At 48.0% G+C, this 17,970-nt stretch overlaps 1 protein-coding gene across 2 annotated transcripts in view; it reads left to right on the top strand.

Annotated features, from left to right (window-relative positions):
* Positions 1 to 2,299: 2,299 nt before the first annotated feature.
* Positions 2,300 to 17,970, top strand: part of NTN4 (netrin 4) — a 41,895-nt gene continuing 26,224 nt past the window's right edge. Inside the window, exons 1-2 of one of the 2 annotated variants that reach the window (XM_085046860.1) lie at positions 2,300 to 2,459; positions 5,894 to 6,423. In XM_085046860.1, the coding sequence (XP_084902986.1) occupies positions 2,402 to 2,459; positions 5,894 to 6,423 (588 nt within the window). In that variant the 5' untranslated portion in view covers positions 2,300 to 2,401. Of the gene's footprint in view, positions 2,460 to 2,502; positions 3,332 to 5,893; positions 6,424 to 17,970 lie in introns of those variants that run through there. The other variant, XM_085046865.1, reaches the window with a different exon arrangement.

Raw genomic sequence — 17,970 nt, 5'->3', positions numbered from 1 at the left:
GCACTCATGGCTGCAGGTGTGTGCAGGTCCCATGGGGCCTCCAAGAGCCAGGAAAGGGGTATCAAGAGGATACGAGCTCCCTGTGGCCTGAGTTGCAGACTGTGTGGCCTCCAAAATGTAAAGCAAATTCATCTAGGAAGAGCAGAGCTGCTAGGCAGGCAAGTGCAACTCAGTTATTTAGCCTATGAGGACTGAGGCATGTGAGCCAAGCAGCATCTCAAAGGAGTGGGCTTCTGCTATCAAGCTCTCAAATGTTTGGATACTCAAGTTGACTTTTGGATGTCCTCTTTGATGTTATCTGGAAATTGCCCTTTATCCTCTCCAGTTTTCTATTCAAGTAATCTGTTTCAGCAATATCAGGCCTCTTGCCACTGACAATGCTGCATGTCCTCAGGACATGCTCTTTCCTCTCCCCACAATAACACACCAACTCTGTAGCCTCTCTCATTTCCTCTCACTGACCACTGATCTTGCTTCTTCCAATTTAAGTCCAAGCCTGGTTGCACTCTCTCTCTCCAGCTAGTGATAGCACTGTTCATCTCCTTCAAAATTTTTGTTCTGCAGTTTTTCAGTCCAGATCATCTCCTTCCCCCCTACATCAGGGATTTCTCCAGAGCCATCCTCTGTTCCTGTCAGTCCTCTCTTCTGTCCTTTCAAGAAAATGACTCCTGCTGCTTATGGACCTCAACCTGCTCTATGCTCCTGATGCCAAATGGGTTGACACAGTAGCATGAGCTCTTGCTCAGATCCACCCAGACTTATCACCCTGCAGCAGACATCACCTGGCTCTGTTGACGTAGAAGGAACTATGAGTTATGAGTTACAATGGAGATAAATTCCCCACCTGTGGCTTGCACTTTTCATTTCCCAGCCCTGGATAATGTGACTACTGCAACCTGTCTGTTACAACACAAACCCCTGTATAATTCCTTGGTAACACACCACGGTTTTGAAAGATCCAAGTCAGAAAGCCTCTGGAACATCCTTTTCCCCCATGGCCACTGTCATGAGGAGGCTCAGAAGTGTGGGAGAAGCCTGCACTATAACAGTCAGGATGCAGGACAAGCCCCCAGGTAGCTCACAAGTAGCCACGGGGACTTGGACGGGTGCCTGGGGGCTAAAAGTCCCTGTCTAGACACTCTCACCTGGAGGGCAGAGAAAATGACAGCAAGGAGAGCAAAATGCTTCCCTGTGGCACATAACTCAGCACCGAAAAATTAGAAAGATTACAAAGATCAACCCACCTATACCTTTTAAGGTAAAGACATAGAGATAACACTGCCCATGAGTCAGATATTTGACTGCTATCCGTAGATTATGGACTAAATACCTTTCAGTGAGCATTTTGGTGATGATATAACCCTAGCAGCTCAAAATGTGTGGCACTTTAGAAATGCATTACAGAAGGCAGTATGGTAGTCTTAAGACAGCGTCATGGTCCCTTCTAAAACAGGATTCTTCTTAAATTGTCCATGTTCAAAGTGCAGAAAATGACATATACAACATTTTGTAGCTCTCGCAACATGTTCACCTCCCAGATTAGATTCAGGTAAATTTAAAAAAAAAGCTCAGAAGTGCTCCACCCTTGCTCTCATAATGGTCCTTTGCTGAGACCTAAAAAGGTAATGGTCTGGTGCCAAACAGTAGATGTAACTGTGTCTTTTCCTATTTTCAGAGCCCAAAACCACTGTTGAGGTATGGTGACCGGTGCTATTGAACCCATCAGACCATATGGGAGCCAAACCATAGATTGCCAGTTCCCAGGAAAGAAGGGAAAACCTCTTAAGTTTACGTGGCTCCATCTCTCAATTACCAGAAGAGTCGATAAAATAAGAAACGTCTTCGAAGTTGTGAGCGACCCGGCGTTACTTGCGGTAACTTAAGTCGCTCGTTTGAAACCGAGCGGGGCCGGAGGAAAGCTGCGTTTTGCAGCTTGACTTCCACCCTCTCTGCCCCGACAGGGAGCCCAGGCTCGGCAGCCGAAGCCTCCGGGAGTTGACGAGGAGTAGCCCCCCTGTCCCGGAGCGCGGATCTCTCTCTCTCTCTCTCCGGGTACCAGCCCGCCCGCGGAGCCGCTGGGGCTGCGGGGACGGAGCGTGTGTGCGTGTGTATGTGTGTATACGTGTGTGTGCGCAGGGGTGCCTCCGCTGCAGTACCGCGCCTGGCCGCGCACCGGCAACAGCCCCCCGCCGCGCGGCGGCCCCGGTGGGAGGGTAGGGCGGCGGCGGGCGGGGCGGGGCGCGGGGCGGTGCGCGGGCGCTGCGCGGCGGGCGGCGGGCGGCGCGGGGCGGCGCGGTGCGCGGCGGGCGGCGGTGCCGCGCGGGGCGCTGATGCCGCGCGGGGCCGGTCGCGCCGCGGGGCGGCGGGGCGCGCAGGGCGGGCGGCCACGGGGCGCTCGGCCATGGGGCGCGGGATGCGGCTGGCGCTGCTGCTGCTGGGCGCCGCCGCCGCCGCTGCAGGTGGGTCGTGACCGGCCGCGCTCGGCGTTCTCCGTCCTCCGCGGGCGTGCGAGGTAGATACGCGCCGCGGGTGCGGATGCGCGGACTCGCGTGTGCCGGACTGTGCGCGCCCGTGTGCGCGGGGCTGCGCGGGCGTGCGCACGCACGGAGGATCGCACGGGCGTGTGCGCACCGCGCTCACACGCGTCCGTCTCTGTACGCACGTGTCCGCACACACGCACACACGCGTGTACGTACGCATATATGTGCGCACGGGCTGGGTGCGCGTGTGTGCGCGCAGGCGGTGCGTGTCGGTACGCGGTTTGCGGGGATGGGTGTGAAAAGCAGGCGCCGGGATGCGCGTCCTCCCCCGCGCCCCGCGCCGCAGACAAAGAGGGGTCCGGCCGCACCGCGCTGCGCGGGGCCGCCCCTGCCCGCGGAGCCTCCGGCGGGGCGTCGAGGCCGGGCGGGCCGGGCCGGGGCTTCGGGGGATGCCGCGGGAGCGGGGCCCGGCTGCGGGGCGCTGCGGGTGGCAGCGGCGGGGCGCTGCGGGCTCCGCGGGCGCTTTGGGCGGCGGTGCCCCGGGTCGTCGGGGTGCGGAGGAGGGCGGGCAGGGTTTTCCGAGCCCATTCCCGCTGCGTAAACACTTCGCGCTCAGAGCTGCCCGCAGCGGAGTCCCGCAGCAGAGACGCTCGGGCATAAACAGTTTGCGTAACGCTTCCTCGGCCGGGTGCAAGCCGAGTGCCAAATTTCTTTTTTAAAAAGAAGAAAAAAAAACCCTCATGGGAAACAAACATTTAATCAGGCACAAGATATAAACGAAACATCACAAGGCATGTGTTGCTAAAATGCTTAAGCAGGAAGCATATGATTTTCCATGGATGTTTTTCCAGGTGAGTCATGGTGTTCACTGCATGCTCTTACTCATTACGGAAGATCCCAGTCCGGTGGCATGTACAGTATATAGAATGGGAAGATTTAGCTGGGTAGAAGCATTAAGTGCAAGTAAGGAAAAGCTCCTTTTCCAGTGCCGTGGCAGAGTAGTCATGAGCCTGTGACTGCCAGCGTGGAAATCTCTATGCTCTCAATTTGTCCTTTTACTGAATTCCTGTGGCAGCCAGCGTTACACTAGAAAGCTGTCACTTTTCATAACGTGAAGTGCTCTGCATCGGTCATGCAACTCTTTTCCAATTCAAGTAAAAACAAACACCCTTTCAAAGGGGGTTTCCTCTCCCCCCTTTCTGCCCCGGGGACCCACGTCTGTGTGCCAGCAGCATTTCTCAAATCCTGCTCAAGCCAAGGTCCCTTGCCCCAGATCTGACCCCGGGTGAGGAAGGGACCCTCAATGCCTGGCCCAAAGACAACTACAGTCAGTGGCCGTGCATGACCAGGGATGGAGCATACCCCGAGCTGGGGACAATCAAATATTCTCAGCTCCCAGGGTCTCACATGGGATTTGATAACCAGCCCCTCCCACCTGGGCTCGGGCAGAGCCTTGTCCCTGCCCTGGGGCCAGCTACACCAGCCCTTCCACCAACTGCAGTCACAGGGAAACCTCCCATTGACCAGGTCCTCCTCCACTGCATTCCTGGAGGCAGCAGTCTGGTGTGCAGAAATCGAAAGAACTTGATGAACACAAATGGTAATCTCAACCTGTCTGATGGTGCTGACTGAACCCTGCTCTTCCTACCACTTTCTAAATCTGCTTTGCAATCCCACAGCTGAGGGAACCACAGTAAATGTTCATCTATTTGTTTAGCGGCCAACTGCACTGTGTTATTTGTAGCCAAAGAATCCAGGAAAACAGCCAAAGACATAAATTAGGCCGACTACTGGCTAGCCTAACTGATAATATGATAATAGCACTTAACTTACCTACCCCTCAGGAGAGCTACATAGATTAGTTAATGTTTATACAACGCTTTGAAAAGGATGTTCGGGAGTTGTAAGGGATATTACATTAACCTTACAGTTATATTTGTTTACTTTTTTAGAGCAAACACCTTCTTCATAGTTACTATAGGTCATCTCCAGCACAGCTTCACCAGCACACTGCAGGCAGCTAACTTGACTGGGCATTTCTTGTTCACTAAGAATTTCCCAAGACTGCTTATCCAGTGAAATCCAGAGACTAGATTCAGAAGAGCCTTTTACTGAGTGCATAGCAAGCAGTGGTCCACAGCTGTTCTGAGGAGACAATATAGAAAACCTGCACAGAGCTTTGGTGGTAGAAATGGTTTTTATCCAGGGTGTTTCTTGAGCAGGAGAAGTGGGGAATGCTGTCAGGCTTGGAAGGCTTAGCACTTCTAGTGTATAATGTAGCTTAATTGCAGCTATGACACTGTAGGCAAAAGCTGAATAAGCCCGAGATAAAGGACTTACTGGATGCTAAACTGAAATGACCTTCAGACATAAAAAATTGCTAAGAAGAATACATTAATTGGTGCACAAAGCTGACTGTGTATGACTGGCCTGGTGATAAAGGAGACATTATGCCCCTCAGATGCTCTGACCTGCACACATCCAAGTCATCAGAGATTTTTTTTTAATGTTAAACAATTCCCCAAATACTGCCTTGACCTACTCTTGCATTTATTAATAAAAAGTTGGAGAGCCCCTAATCAGACATTGCTGCACTAAGAGTTAAACAGATTACACGTGAGAGATACATGGTTTCACAGTAAACCCCACGGCAATTTTATTTTTCCTTGACACTGTAACTGGGGATTTTAAAATTGACAGGACTTCCAGAAAAGCTTGAGCAAAAACCACAGAGCCTCAGCTGTGCGGCAGCTTGCCAACATAATTTCAACCAAAACTTTTTTTTTCCCCTTTACACACACCAGCAGCAGCCTTTCCAAACTTAAGCAGTGCTACAATTAAACACTGATGTTGGCTGCAGTTTCTGATCGTGGGAATATGGAGTGGTGGGAAAGGGGTGAAGACTCGAGGTCATTGCTGACAGGTGATACTCGTGTCAGCTCTCACACCCCTGACACCCAATCTGCTGCACAGTGAGCTGGGTTGCAGCAATGCTGTCCCCCATGGCCCTGTCCTGGCCTTGTGGCCTTGGCGGCAGCCTGTCTTCCTTCTGCTCTTCCGCAGTTCCAGGGCCACCTGGATCCCCTTGGAGGCTCCAGGGCAGGGGTGGCATGGCCCTGGAGCCTCAGCCCTGCTCTGGTCCCTCGGGCCAGGAGGGCAGGGTGTACTCATCTCTCCTGCTGCCTGCTCTGCACCTCTTGGTAGGGATTTTCCCAAGTGCAGGGAAACCCTGAAGGGTTTGGGGGTGTTTTTTTGCTTTTATAGCCACACTGAGCTCCAGATGGGAGACCTGTGCCACACTGAGCTCCAGGGCTCGGCGAGTATAAGTGGCACACGGTTTGGGCACTCTGCCCCAATGGGGTGGGGGTCTCCCACCTCAGGAGCCGCCTTCAGCCCCGCTCTGTGCCCCGCAGGTGTGGGCGGCGTGGCGGCAGCGAGCAGTCCCTGCGACAAGGCCTGCAATCCCCGCATGGGCAACCTGGCGCACGGGCGGGCGCTGCGCACCGAGACGTCGTGCGGCCTTCGTGCTGCCGAGGCCTTCTGCGCCTACAGCGAGGACACGGAGCGCCGCTGCCAGCGCCCCACCTGCGGCCGGTGCAGCGGGGCCCACGCAGGGCTGGCGCATCCCCCCGCCGCCATGGCGGACTCCCCGTTCCGCCTGCCCCGCACCTGGTGGCAGGCGGCCCAGGATGCCCCCCGCGAGACCATCCGCCTGGACCTGGAAACCACCTTCTACTTCACCCACTTGATCATGGTCTTCAAGTCGCCCCGGCCGGCTGCCATGGTGCTGGAGCGCTCCCAGGACTTCGGCAAGACGTGGAAGCCTTACAAATACTTTGCTGCTAACTGTTCGGCCACCTTTGGGCTGGAGGATGATGTGAGGCAGAGAGGAGCCATTTGCACTTCCAGATATTCGAGTCCCTTCCCCTGCACTGGGGGAGAGGTAAGTGTGCGTGGGCTGGGACAAGAAAGCCCCTGCTCCAGCCCCTTTTCTCTCTGCAATCTCTGCACTGGTGTTTATGCTTCGTATTTCGCTACACCTGCATCTCATCATCACACGTATTTCACAAGGTGCATTAACGTAATTCATTCCTAGGCGATGTAGGCACCACCCTGCCTCTTGCTTTGCTGAGTTCGTAGTCCCTCTCTTTTCCAAAAATTCCTTTCCTTTCACCTGGTGAACCCCCCTGCACAACTGCAGCCTAGGCAGATCCTGCTGGTTCCTCAGGAATGCCAAAGGGAATGTCCCTCTAGATAGCTTTCTCCAGCTCTTGCTGTCCTGTGGTTTTGAGGTGATGCAAATCAGTCTGACCAAGATGCAACTATGTTAAAATTAATAGTCATGAGATTGACTTTCAATAGTGACTGCCTTCACTGTGAAGCAGGCACATAACCAAAGTAGCTACTCACCACACACTGAAGTATGGTTCCCATAAACCAGGTTAGCCAGGTAACTAAGAAGCTTATATCTTGTTTGTTTGGGTTTTTTTTCCCTGTGCACACTTACGTGAAAGAACTTAGAAAAAAGGAAGAAAAACATCACATTTGCTAAGAAAAAAAATATGTAAAAGTCAGATGATTTTCAGTATCAGAAAAAGCAGATAACAAATGATGCATTAATACTCTTCCCTTTGTGCAGCTCTGTCTCACAGTGCTAGAGAGCCTCCCCCGGGAGCCGTGGCTGTGGGGCTGCCCTCCTGGGTCCCCCACTCGTGAGGACACATCCCCAGTGACCAGCTCTGGACTTTAAAGGCTGCTCCCTCTAGTGGCCTAATTTACTGAACTTGCCTGAAAGATTCATCGAACTTAAAATTCCCCTCTGGCCTAACACAGAGAGAGGATAAAATACAGTTAGTGAATCAGGAGATCACTTACATCATTGTAGTTTCTGCTGAGAACTAGTTTTGAGGTGAAAGCTTAATCCTTGGAGACCAGCATTCATGTTGAGAAAAATCATGTATTCAGACCCCTCTGAAGTCATTTGTGGTCACCTTTAGACATATTTTGGCTGGGAAGCGACTCTCTACAGAAATACTGAGAGCTGTTTTTTCACCAAAGTGCATCTCAGCTGTGTTTTTGGAGGCAGCCAATGTCCTGGTCTAGGAGAAGCTGTTCCATGCTCTCATCAGCTCAGAAACCAGGACCCCTGCACCTGTCAGACAGATCCAGGATGAGTATTTCATTAGATTTTAAATCAAATGACTGGTGAGAAAAAGTGCTCTGTTATTGCAAAGAAGCTATAAAAATCAAGAGCATTTAATTGTTCCAGGTTTTAAACAGATATTGTATCCAAGGGGCTGGAGCTTAGAAGATTTTGTTCGTATGGTATGCTTCAGTTTCTTGCACTTAAACACCACTTTTTACCTGCAAAGTAATAGCAGCAGCTCTCCAGATGGCAAGCTTGCATGCTTAGCAAATATCACATTTAATTTATTACAGTGTGCTGCATTCCAGCAATTACTAGTATCTGCCAATAGCAACATGTATCTGACCTAAAGAAACATCAGAGTTTTGTGTTCTGTTTGCAGTTATGTTGTGCTTTACTCCCACTTCTGGTAGCACCTAATTTCAGGCATATGGAAACAGTAATTTCACTTGAAACAGTGGTTTCAAATATGCAGCCATCCAAAATGTCCATGTCTGAAGAGTATTATTGATTACTCTGAAGGGTACTGGTCATTTTCTTTAAAGCACAGCTGCGGATTCTGTGAGTGCCACTGGATTTCTTTTGCAACTTTTTAGATTTTTTTTTTATCTGTAACTCATCCAAACAGTGTGTCACACTGTCTGTCGCTTTCTCACACTTCAGACATTTCAATGCCACATGTGCATTTCTGGACAGAACCCCACAGTACTCATGAGCTTAGGGCCTCTTTTCTATGTATCAGCTGTCTTAATTTGGGTCAAATCTGCTTCACTTCTTATTGAAAAGAAGAAGCCTTTTTGTGTTCAGCCCTCATCATCATGAGTCATTCCTTAGATGCCTACTTCAACTCTTATGACAAAAATCCTCCCTCATCAGAATTTGCCATGATGTTGATCTTGAGGAGATTTATGATAGTGCAGAAAACAAGCTGCTGAGCCTCTAGGTTTATTTCAAAGACCCAGACCTCAGAAATGCTGAAATGGCTGTGGGAAATGCCTTCCATCCTTCTGTAGTAGAGTGGCTCTAGGCTTCCCTTTGCAGTGGTGGGACTGGGATGGTGAAGAGCACTGGGAGAGCGATGCTTTTGGAAGGTGGTGCCATGCTGCAGTCACCTAAGCTGGGTGCCACCACAGTGGTAGTTATGTCACGTGCCATGTGTGGCACTTGGAAGGTCTGTTGATGGTTAGAATCACCTCACCAGGGACTTGGCAGGCCTCTGCTCTTCTTTGCTACCTGTCCCTGTTGCTGCAAAACCACTGGATATGGTTATCCTCTGATGGGGATGCAGCTCTAGCCTGAAGCAGGCAAGAGATGGAGGATCAACACCCAGTGGTGGGATTAGGCCAAGTTTTAGCCTGAATCATACAAATATGTTACAAATGCTGAGTGTTTTCATTGCTTTTCAGGGTGTAACCTTTCAGCCACATTATTGCAAGGGAAATCAGGACTTGTATTCACCAGCCAAACATAATCTGATCTAAGTAAACAAGATGCAGAAATAAACTCTTTCAGCTTCATGCTCAGACAGGAGTAGTAATTTTACTAGTATGCATAAAAGGCTACCTTCCCTCACATAGTTCAAATCATATTAATATTTCCTTTTCAACACTCTAATCTTAAAATTATCCTTGGTTAGGGATCACTGTTGATCCCTAAAGGGCCCTTAGCAGATGTTAATTCTTTTACTGTGAGGGAGAGTGACTGTCCACTCTGCAATGCAATTATCTCATTCACTTTACATTCCCATCTGTGGTCAATTCAGATTAGCTCGCCTGAGTGTCCCCATTTAGACAAGCTCCAGGATAAAAGGGCTTACTGAAGCAGAGTCTCCTTGACAAGATTTTAGTAAATTAGTAACTTATTTTAGTGTTCATCTATTCAGAATACTGCTAATAAATCACTTGGAGACCTCAGCTATTGTTACTGTTTGCTATTTATAGAAGAGGCATATTTGCAGCTTGACTGTATTCCAGCAACAAATTCTAACATGCTTTTAACTTTTGAAACATCACGTTACCACTGTTTTGCTGTGGAATACATGTCTTACTGAGCATTTTATTGATCTCGTGCCTTCCGTAGTGGAAAAACCTTCATATGTTTTGCCCTGCACTGTTACTGCATGCAGTCTGTCTCTCTTCCTTGAGGATTTGGACACCAGTCCTACTGGTTTTACCTGAAATTAGCTGCGTAGAGCAGAAGTAAATTGTGTCCTTGTACTCACAAGTCTGACCATGACAGACAGTGAGTGGTTGTGACACTTGCTGCTGACACAAATAGGAGTTAAAGATGGTCAGAAGGTTTTATTTTTGAGTCCTGATTTTGGGTTGTAGAAACTTCTGCCTGATTGGTGTTTTTTACCTTTTAGGCCCAAATAAATTTGGTTTTCAGGCTTATCATTGTTGTCCTTAACTGAAGCTGTATTTTCATTATGCTAAGATGCTTCAAGTATCTTGTGGGTAACAGGAAATTCGAGGTCAGTTACTTGTAGGACTTGGGACTCCACAAAGAACCTGGGCAAATATGCAAGAAAAACCTCAAAACAGCCTGGGATGTCAACCCATTAGAAGGCTGCAAACATCCTTTTTAATTGTCCTGTCAGTGCCACTGACATCTGCACAGAGAGAAAAGAGAGGTCCAAAATGGTGAGAAGGAAAGAGGGATCCTGGCAGGTGCTCAGCAGTGCTCAGGACGTGAGAGGACATAGCTAGGGAAGGATGTTTTCAAGTCCCATCTCTACACTTTTTAGAAGTGCACTTTGTAGGAAAAAGACCTCTTTAACAACGTCTTCCTGATCACCCTGTATTTGGAAAAACACAAATTGTCAGGCTCTGTTCAGAAATGCCACATGCAAAGGAGAGTCTGTTCAGCTAGGGGTGGTTGGGGTGATGGCCAAACCCAATCCAGCTCTTTGCATTGTATCACTAAATCTAGCAAGACATGGAGACCATTATTTCATAAGCACAAGAGTAATGATTTCTAGGGCAATAGTTAATGAGATTAAGTAAATGAAGCTAGGCCAGAGTCAACAAAAAATTGTATAGGAGCCTAGAAATCCCAGGCTGTAGCAGCTGGCAGTAGCAGCCCAGCAGCAGGACACCATTTCACCACCAGCCACCTTGCTGATGGCTGTGGTGAGGTGCATCCCTTGGTTTGGTCCTCAGGCTTTCCTTTCTGGCAGGGAAGCCCATCTTCCCAAACACTGTGTGGGCTTTCCAAGCCAGTGCAAGTTCTCACCAGTGGAGAAGAGGAGATTCTCCCTTTAAGTAATGGGGAAGCAAAAAGTTGGTCAGGGAAAAGGGGAAACTTGAGCTTAGTTTTCACCTGTGCCTGGTAGGACAGGAGACAAGGGCCATTCTGGGCACATGTGGAGGTAAACCTTTGGTCACTGAGAAATTTTACCATGAAAGATACTTTAGAGTTCAGTCACCAACAGGGCCGAGCAACACAACTGTTGTTTTCAGAGCATCGGCACCTGCCTTTTAAGTTTTCTCTATGTGGAGAAAACCAAGCATGATGCTGCCAGATCTGTGGGCCAGGTTGTGACAAATCCCTCCCCCTTGCCCACGAGCCATCCTAGAGCAGTGACGTTCCGTTATGAGGCCTCCTGGGTGCTCAGCATCTCTGTGAAGAGCAAGATGCTTCTCCCACCTGCCCCATGATCCTCTGCGTGATTTCTCCCATTACAAGTAGCCCATAGGATTGTCTCAGTTTTTTCCTGGCTTTCCCAGTGCTGTTGGCACTTGGGGGTTGGCCCTCTGCTTGGCCAGCTCTTGAAATGCAGCCGCCCCTGGGATGGAGCATAGCCAGTGTTTAACAGTGCATATCGGCAGTCCCCTGTTTGGAACAGCAAGTTTCTAACAACTGCTTCTGGATCGACCTCCAATTATGGCTAAAACAAATTATTCTTTGGAGGGAGCTTGACCAGTCTGTGAAAGGGGATATATTGTAGGCTGCCAACAGCAGGAGGGAATAGGTCCCAGGGTTCCAGGAGACCCTTTCCAAACTTCTTATGTAGGATGTGAAGAGCACTGTACCCACATGAAACGAGGAGTTTGGGTAGGCAGGATTTAATTCTCTAAATTGGCATCTGGCCTTGTTAGCGGGACTATTGCTTCCCTTGAGAAAAGTGCCACGGGATTTTAACGGTGCCTCTGGAGCCTCTCTTCAGGCACTGCACCCCACTGCTTCATTTCACAGTTCATTTTTGGCGTGAAGAGAAGGCTAGCTCACTTATTCAGCTCCCAGTTCTCTGGCTGGAAAGTAGGACTGCCATGTTTCTCTTTGGGATTCCTGGATACAACTGGTTACATGGGAAGTGTGTAACCTAAAGCAATGTATTGACATGTCTCAGAAGTTTTGGATCAAAAGCTCATTGGAGATTAATCGCCATGCAACAGTGGGTGTCGGTGTGAGATACCCAGTCTAACAACATTCAAAATCCTACACAAATGGTGAAGTTCTCAAATTCTCCCTGGGTAACATTTTACAGGAAGAAAAGAAGTTAATGTCCAGAACCAAATTTATTAGATGCATATGCTATGAGTCTTTTACCAGCAATCTCTCTGCTGCATCCCTCATGCCAGTAATCAAAATCTATGGCTATGGGTTGAAAGAAGGGTGCTGTTTCTTTTGACCTTTTGGACAGTGTGTAGTTACACATAATTCAGACAGGTGTTCTATTTCCTATAATTAAATGCAGCTCATGGTAGGTGGGTAGTTTAAGCAGCCAGTCCTATAGACACAAAGCCTTTTCATTATAAACAAGAGCAATTGAAAAATATTCATGGAATTGTGTTACTCTTGGGCTGAAAGAAATCCCCTTGATCCTTAGTACCATTACAGTTACTGAAACACTAACCTGCTGCCTTTCAGGCTTTTGCAGTGGTGTGTTGTGCTCAGAAGCTGTTAAAGAGGTTATTCTGCAGCTCTGGGGAGTGAGCCAGCTTTTTTTACAGCCCTGCCAATGAAGAAGCAAGTCCAGTCCTTTGTCAGGCTCTTCGGAGGTAGCTCCAGGTTTTTCTTGGTCTTCCATATGCACAACAGGTACTGTCTGCAGGCCAAGGCTGAGAACATAAATCTTTGTGGGGATAGGAAAAGGAGGGGAATTGCTGGAGGGAAGAGTATTTAAATACCATCTTTCTTGTTGATGGGTCAAAGGACTTCATATCATCAGCTGAGATGTGCTGGTTCATTTTCCTAACTGGGCTAGTGCAGCCTTGGAAATAGTGATTCTGAAGATGAGACAAAGGCAGTATTTTTTTCCTTGATAGTTCATAGCCAATGATACCATGCATCTGGAAGGTTTTGCGAGACAAGAAATTGAGTGTTCCTATCTGTTTGATGAGCGAAAGTAGTGGTTAGGCAAAATAGAGCCATTGTGGAATTAATCATCAATTATCGGAGAAGCACTATTAACCTGAGATGAAGAAATCCAAGACTTTGGAGATGTAGAGAGATTTTTGTGATAAGAAAATTACTTTTGTGATCCTTGTCTGCATGAAGACAGGAATGACCTAGCAGTGTTTCATTTTCATCTAATGAAATTGTGTAGTCGGATGTTGAAGAGAAGCTGAGAAGATGGCTCTCATCTGATTGATTATTACCAGAGATTTCAAGGATCCTGGAGAAATCCTGAAGCTCTTGAGTAGCTCTTCTTGTGCCTTTTCCAACCTCTCGCTGGCCAGCTGCTGCATGTGAGCAGGAGCTCTTCCTGTACAGCTTCTTGCTTTTGACAATGGCAGAATAATGCCTTGAGTTTCCCAAAAGATAAAAGTTGCCTTGGTATAAATTAATTTGCAAGGGCGGATTATTTGAAATAGCTGGATTTTCCTCCTGAAGTCTATGTAAGATTGCATAACTTTTACATGGTGAGGCAAGGGATTATTTGCCTTGATTTATGTGCTGTGAAAGAGTGCAGAAGGGCTGGAGGCATGGGCCAAATGCTGTCTTATGTCAAATTGTATGAAGCAGCCTTCTTAAGGTTGCTGCAGGAGCACCATTTCTCCAGCATCTCAAAGAGCTCGGGGGCTGCTGGTGGTGGTGCACAGTGGGTTTCTCTCATGGTTGCTTGGGGTTGTTGACTGAGTGCTAAACACTGTAGCCTGCAAGGCAGGTTCCAAAGCTCAGTGTGATCTTCATGTCTCTGATGGTCTCCTCTCTGCAGTGGCAAGGCAGGTTTTCCAATTTCTGTTGCTGTTTCACCTCATCTGGGTGATGCCGAATTGTGTACCATGGTGGCAGTCAGACCTCTCCACAAGAAAAAGAGACTCTTCTTCCCTGCAGTCCACTTGGTCTGACAGGCAGTAAAGCAAAGTGTTTTAGAGGAGCTCGTGGGTAGTACCTGCCCAGCTTAGGCTGGTGAACTTTCCACACCATGTGATTTATTTGCGGCATCTGCCAAAAGCAGATCTCTCTTTTTTTAGCCTAGGGTCATTGCAATGAGCATAGCACAGAGACGCACAGGGTTTCTCTCCTAAAAGCTTGTTGTTAGGTGTGGTAATATGTGAAATAAGTCTGTTTTGTTGGTAGGCGGTACCAGCATTGCGGTACCAAATATAGCAGCCTTCTTCACAGGGGGGTTGTAGTCCACCAGGCTTGCTTTTGTGAAGGAATGAGAATGTTTTCTTAAAACTTTCAGGAGCTTAACACCTTTAAGGGGTATCTCCAAAAGATGGCTGAAGTTAGGCAGTGGTTTCAGAGGTTTTTAGAGTGGACTGATGGACAGGGACATGGATACACATACAGCGCAATGGCACAGGGCCCATTTCTATAGGGAACTAACTTTGTGAGCAAAATACTCCTCTGCAGACACAGCTGTCCCCTCCAGGAAGAGCCATGGAGAGAGCCTGGCAGATATTGACTACGCTGATGCAGAGAATCCCCAGAAACTAAAATACTGACCAGGAGGATAAATGCCAGCATAGAGTTGCACCCTTGATACTGAAAGTGGGAGACAAAAGAAGCTACCTGCAGAGTATCTGTGTCTCTCAGGAGATTCATGTGGGCTGGTTATTGCCAGCACTAGGTGTGGTGTTTAGACCATGTTTCGGTGTGCCTGAGTTGCTCCTGCATTGGCAGGGCTGAGGGAGCCCTGTTAAACCAGGCAGCTTCTGTTTCTGGGGCTTCCCACTGCAAAAAAAAAAAAAAGGTCCCCAAAGGTGTCAGAGCAGGTAGGACTGTCCCTGCTCCCCAAAGGTACCAAATTAGATTCATTGCTTTGGCTTGAGTCTTGCTGCATGGCACAGCAAACCTTGAAAGTCAAGCCAGACTCACATGAACAGTAAGAGCATCAACTCGTCTTTCCTGCTCATGTTGTGGTGTGAATAGCTTAATTACTCTTTCCTGGGAAGGCACAGGGGGACAAACAGAACAGTCTTAGCTCCAAGGTTCCTCTGCAGCACTGAAGGTGACTGAGCAGGGGTGTGCAGAAGAGATGTGAGAACGCTGTCTTTGAAGGGGGAGCACCTGACTGGCATTGCATTTCTGCAGCTAAATTTACATCCAGTTCCATCCGTCAGGTTTTTGTGGTGATGATGAGCTTATTGCTTCTAATCCATTTCTTGGGTGGAAGTTGACAGCAGACACTGTGGCAGGTTGACAGTTGGCACTCATATTGCATCATTATTAATATTTTCAGCTACACGTTTCTACAAACCAGTCTTAATGCTCCCTGTGAGTTTCCCATAATGTTTGCCAAGAGAATTTACTAATTATAATTTTTACATCTATTGAGCAGGAAAGCTTAATTGCCACAATAAAATTTCCCTACTCAGCTTCTCTCAACAAGACCAGTCAGGGCTGAAGCAGTTGCCACTTTTGGGTAGTGCCTACAGGAGAGTTCCTGTGCTGTTGGATGGGCTGGTCTGGCTGTGGAGGGAGGCACAGGGGGACTTGAGTGCAGGCAGGCAGTGGCTGGGGGATGGCAGAGGCATTCCATGCAGCAGATGTAGCATGGACCATCTCAGCTTGTGCCATGGTTTGAAGTGGCAGCTGAGACCTGTGAGCACAAGCAGATGTGAGGCAATGCTGGGCGCACAGCTGGAAGTTCCAGAGGCAGGGTGTCAGAGACAAGGGCTCACTTTCACCTCAGCCCCAGCACCAGGCAAGCAGTGCCTAACCTCAGCTGCTTGTTGTGCTTAAGGGAAATTTTTCAGGAGGCAAAGAGTTGAGGTCCTGGATGTGCTGGCAAAGCTCCACCACTGCATTTACTGACTACATTTTCAGAGCCTTGTTCAGGCACTTAATAAATCAGATCACTTCCAGTGATGTGGAGATTCCACAGGGCCCCAGAATACAGGCCAATTAAGCACATTTATTTAGTGCCTACATACCAAGAGTCACTGCAGACTCCTAACGCAAACCTCAACTTTTTTGTTATACAGTTACTTAGACATCATGTGCCCTTTTGTAAGGTGGTGCGTATCCCTCATTGCTTTTTCTCATCTATTTGTAGAAGACAACAAACTTTACATTCTTTTTATTCTTTTTTTTTTCCTGTAGAATGTATTGAAAGGAATAAATCTATCAGCAAAAATCAAATAAACCAGTACTGAATTTATCAAATGTCCCTGAGTTAATTACATTAATCACTAATAGGGATAGGTCATTTTTGTAGAGTACTTACAGATACATTTTCATGCATCCAGGTTAGACAATACAGTGTAGAGTTCATCGGTCTCTTTTGTAAAGAAACCACACATCACTTCATGCGATGTTACCATCCTGGTTTTCATTTACAACCAAGTAAAAATGTTTTTAATATTTGTTTATTGCTTTTATTTCTGCTGTAGTGCTGTTTGTTGGCTAATTCCCATATGTATATGCTTCTTGAGTGTCCTAGCCATTTATTCTCTCTGTTTGTAATTTACTGATGTTGCCATTTCATGAATCATCTCCTGATGCCTTCCTGGCTGAGGCCAGGCTCCCAGTTGGAGGTTGGAGCATGGCACCTCTGGCCAGGTATAGGGCACAGGCACGGCAGCTGCAGCATCCTGTCCAAAGCCTCTGTAACTCTGTCTTTCTCTGAAGGTCTGTGAGGAGGAAGCTTTTTGTGGATTACCCATGTCTCTTTGATGTCACAGGCATTTGTATCCCAAAGGGTCCCACTTTATAGCTCTGGACACTTGCACCTTGACAAAGGTCCGGACCCTTGCAGCTGCGTTCAGTGGAGATGCATGCGTGACTCACTGAGAAACCTTTGCTCCTGGAAAATCTTTCCTTGGTTTTGTTGACTTCCTCAGGCAACTTGGACTTCACAGCCTATTTTGTTGCTGTCAGAATCATTCATTAGCATTTTCCTTCCCACTGTAGATATATACAGATGTCCTGTCATTGCCTCTCATATGTAAACATATTCGGGTACTTCTTGCAAAGGGATTTTTTTTATTTATATATCAAGGTCATTGTGGTGCAAGTGGTTACTTGAGTGCACCATGTCCATGGCTGCTGTATTTATTTATATACAGCTACATTAGTGCATCTGTGGAATGGTGAGGAGCTCAGGCTTCTTCTGCCACTAAAACTTGAGAAATAATCAACAGAGCAAGAGCTGCTCATGACAGCCCATTAAGGAAATCGAAATCCTGTGGAAATTTATTAGATGCTCTCTATGTAATGATGTGACCAAACTGCAGACAGCTGCAGTGGTCTGGCTGAGGAGCAGAGTACTTTTACTCCAAGGCACATGCAAGGCACTGTGGGACAGCTTATCCACTCCTGCTCCCCTGGGAGTGGAATGGGCTTCCCCTGGGAGAGGATTGGGCTCCCTCCTCCCACCAACAGGCATCACACTAAGAGGGTCAAGTGAACCCAACCCTCTTGAGGCATAGCAGTGGCATTCCTCACTCAGAGATTGCAGACTACAGCTCCTGTTTGGCTGTGTAGAGAGACTATCACCATGCAAAAAAAAAAAAAAAAAAGAAGAAGAAAAAAAAATCCCTGTGCAACTTTTAGATCATTCCTCAATTGATATTGCTTCATGCAGAGGTTGCTTTTATGGCACGTGGGATCCAACAGCATCATTCCACATGTCATGCATGTGCATGTTGACAAAGTGTTCTTTTCCAATTGTTTCTACACCCTTCCCCTACACTGCTAAAACAAAACAATATTTTGGTTGACGAGACTTCTGACAGCAGTGCCTGGGAGTTGCCAGCAGAACCAGAGGTGCAAAAACCTGGTCAGGTCTGCTGTGCAAGACAGTGATAAGTTGAGAGGGTGCTGAAGCCTTATGCCCATCCTGCTGGTGGGGCAATTGCATGGAAAAGCCGAAGAAGAGGTAAAAGCAGGAAATTGGCACTGCCTGTGTGTAGGTGTGGCTGGGTTTCTGGCAAGCAGAGGCGTGCA

The sequence above is a fragment of the Lichenostomus cassidix genome, chromosome 1Aa, assembly GCF_008360975.1.
Source record: "Lichenostomus cassidix isolate B80296 chromosome 1Aa, HeHo_3.0, whole genome shotgun sequence".
In the NCBI taxonomy this organism is placed as follows: domain Eukaryota; kingdom Metazoa; phylum Chordata; class Aves; order Passeriformes; family Meliphagidae; genus Lichenostomus; species Lichenostomus cassidix.
This window is presented reverse-complemented; position numbering and strand designations above follow the sequence as displayed.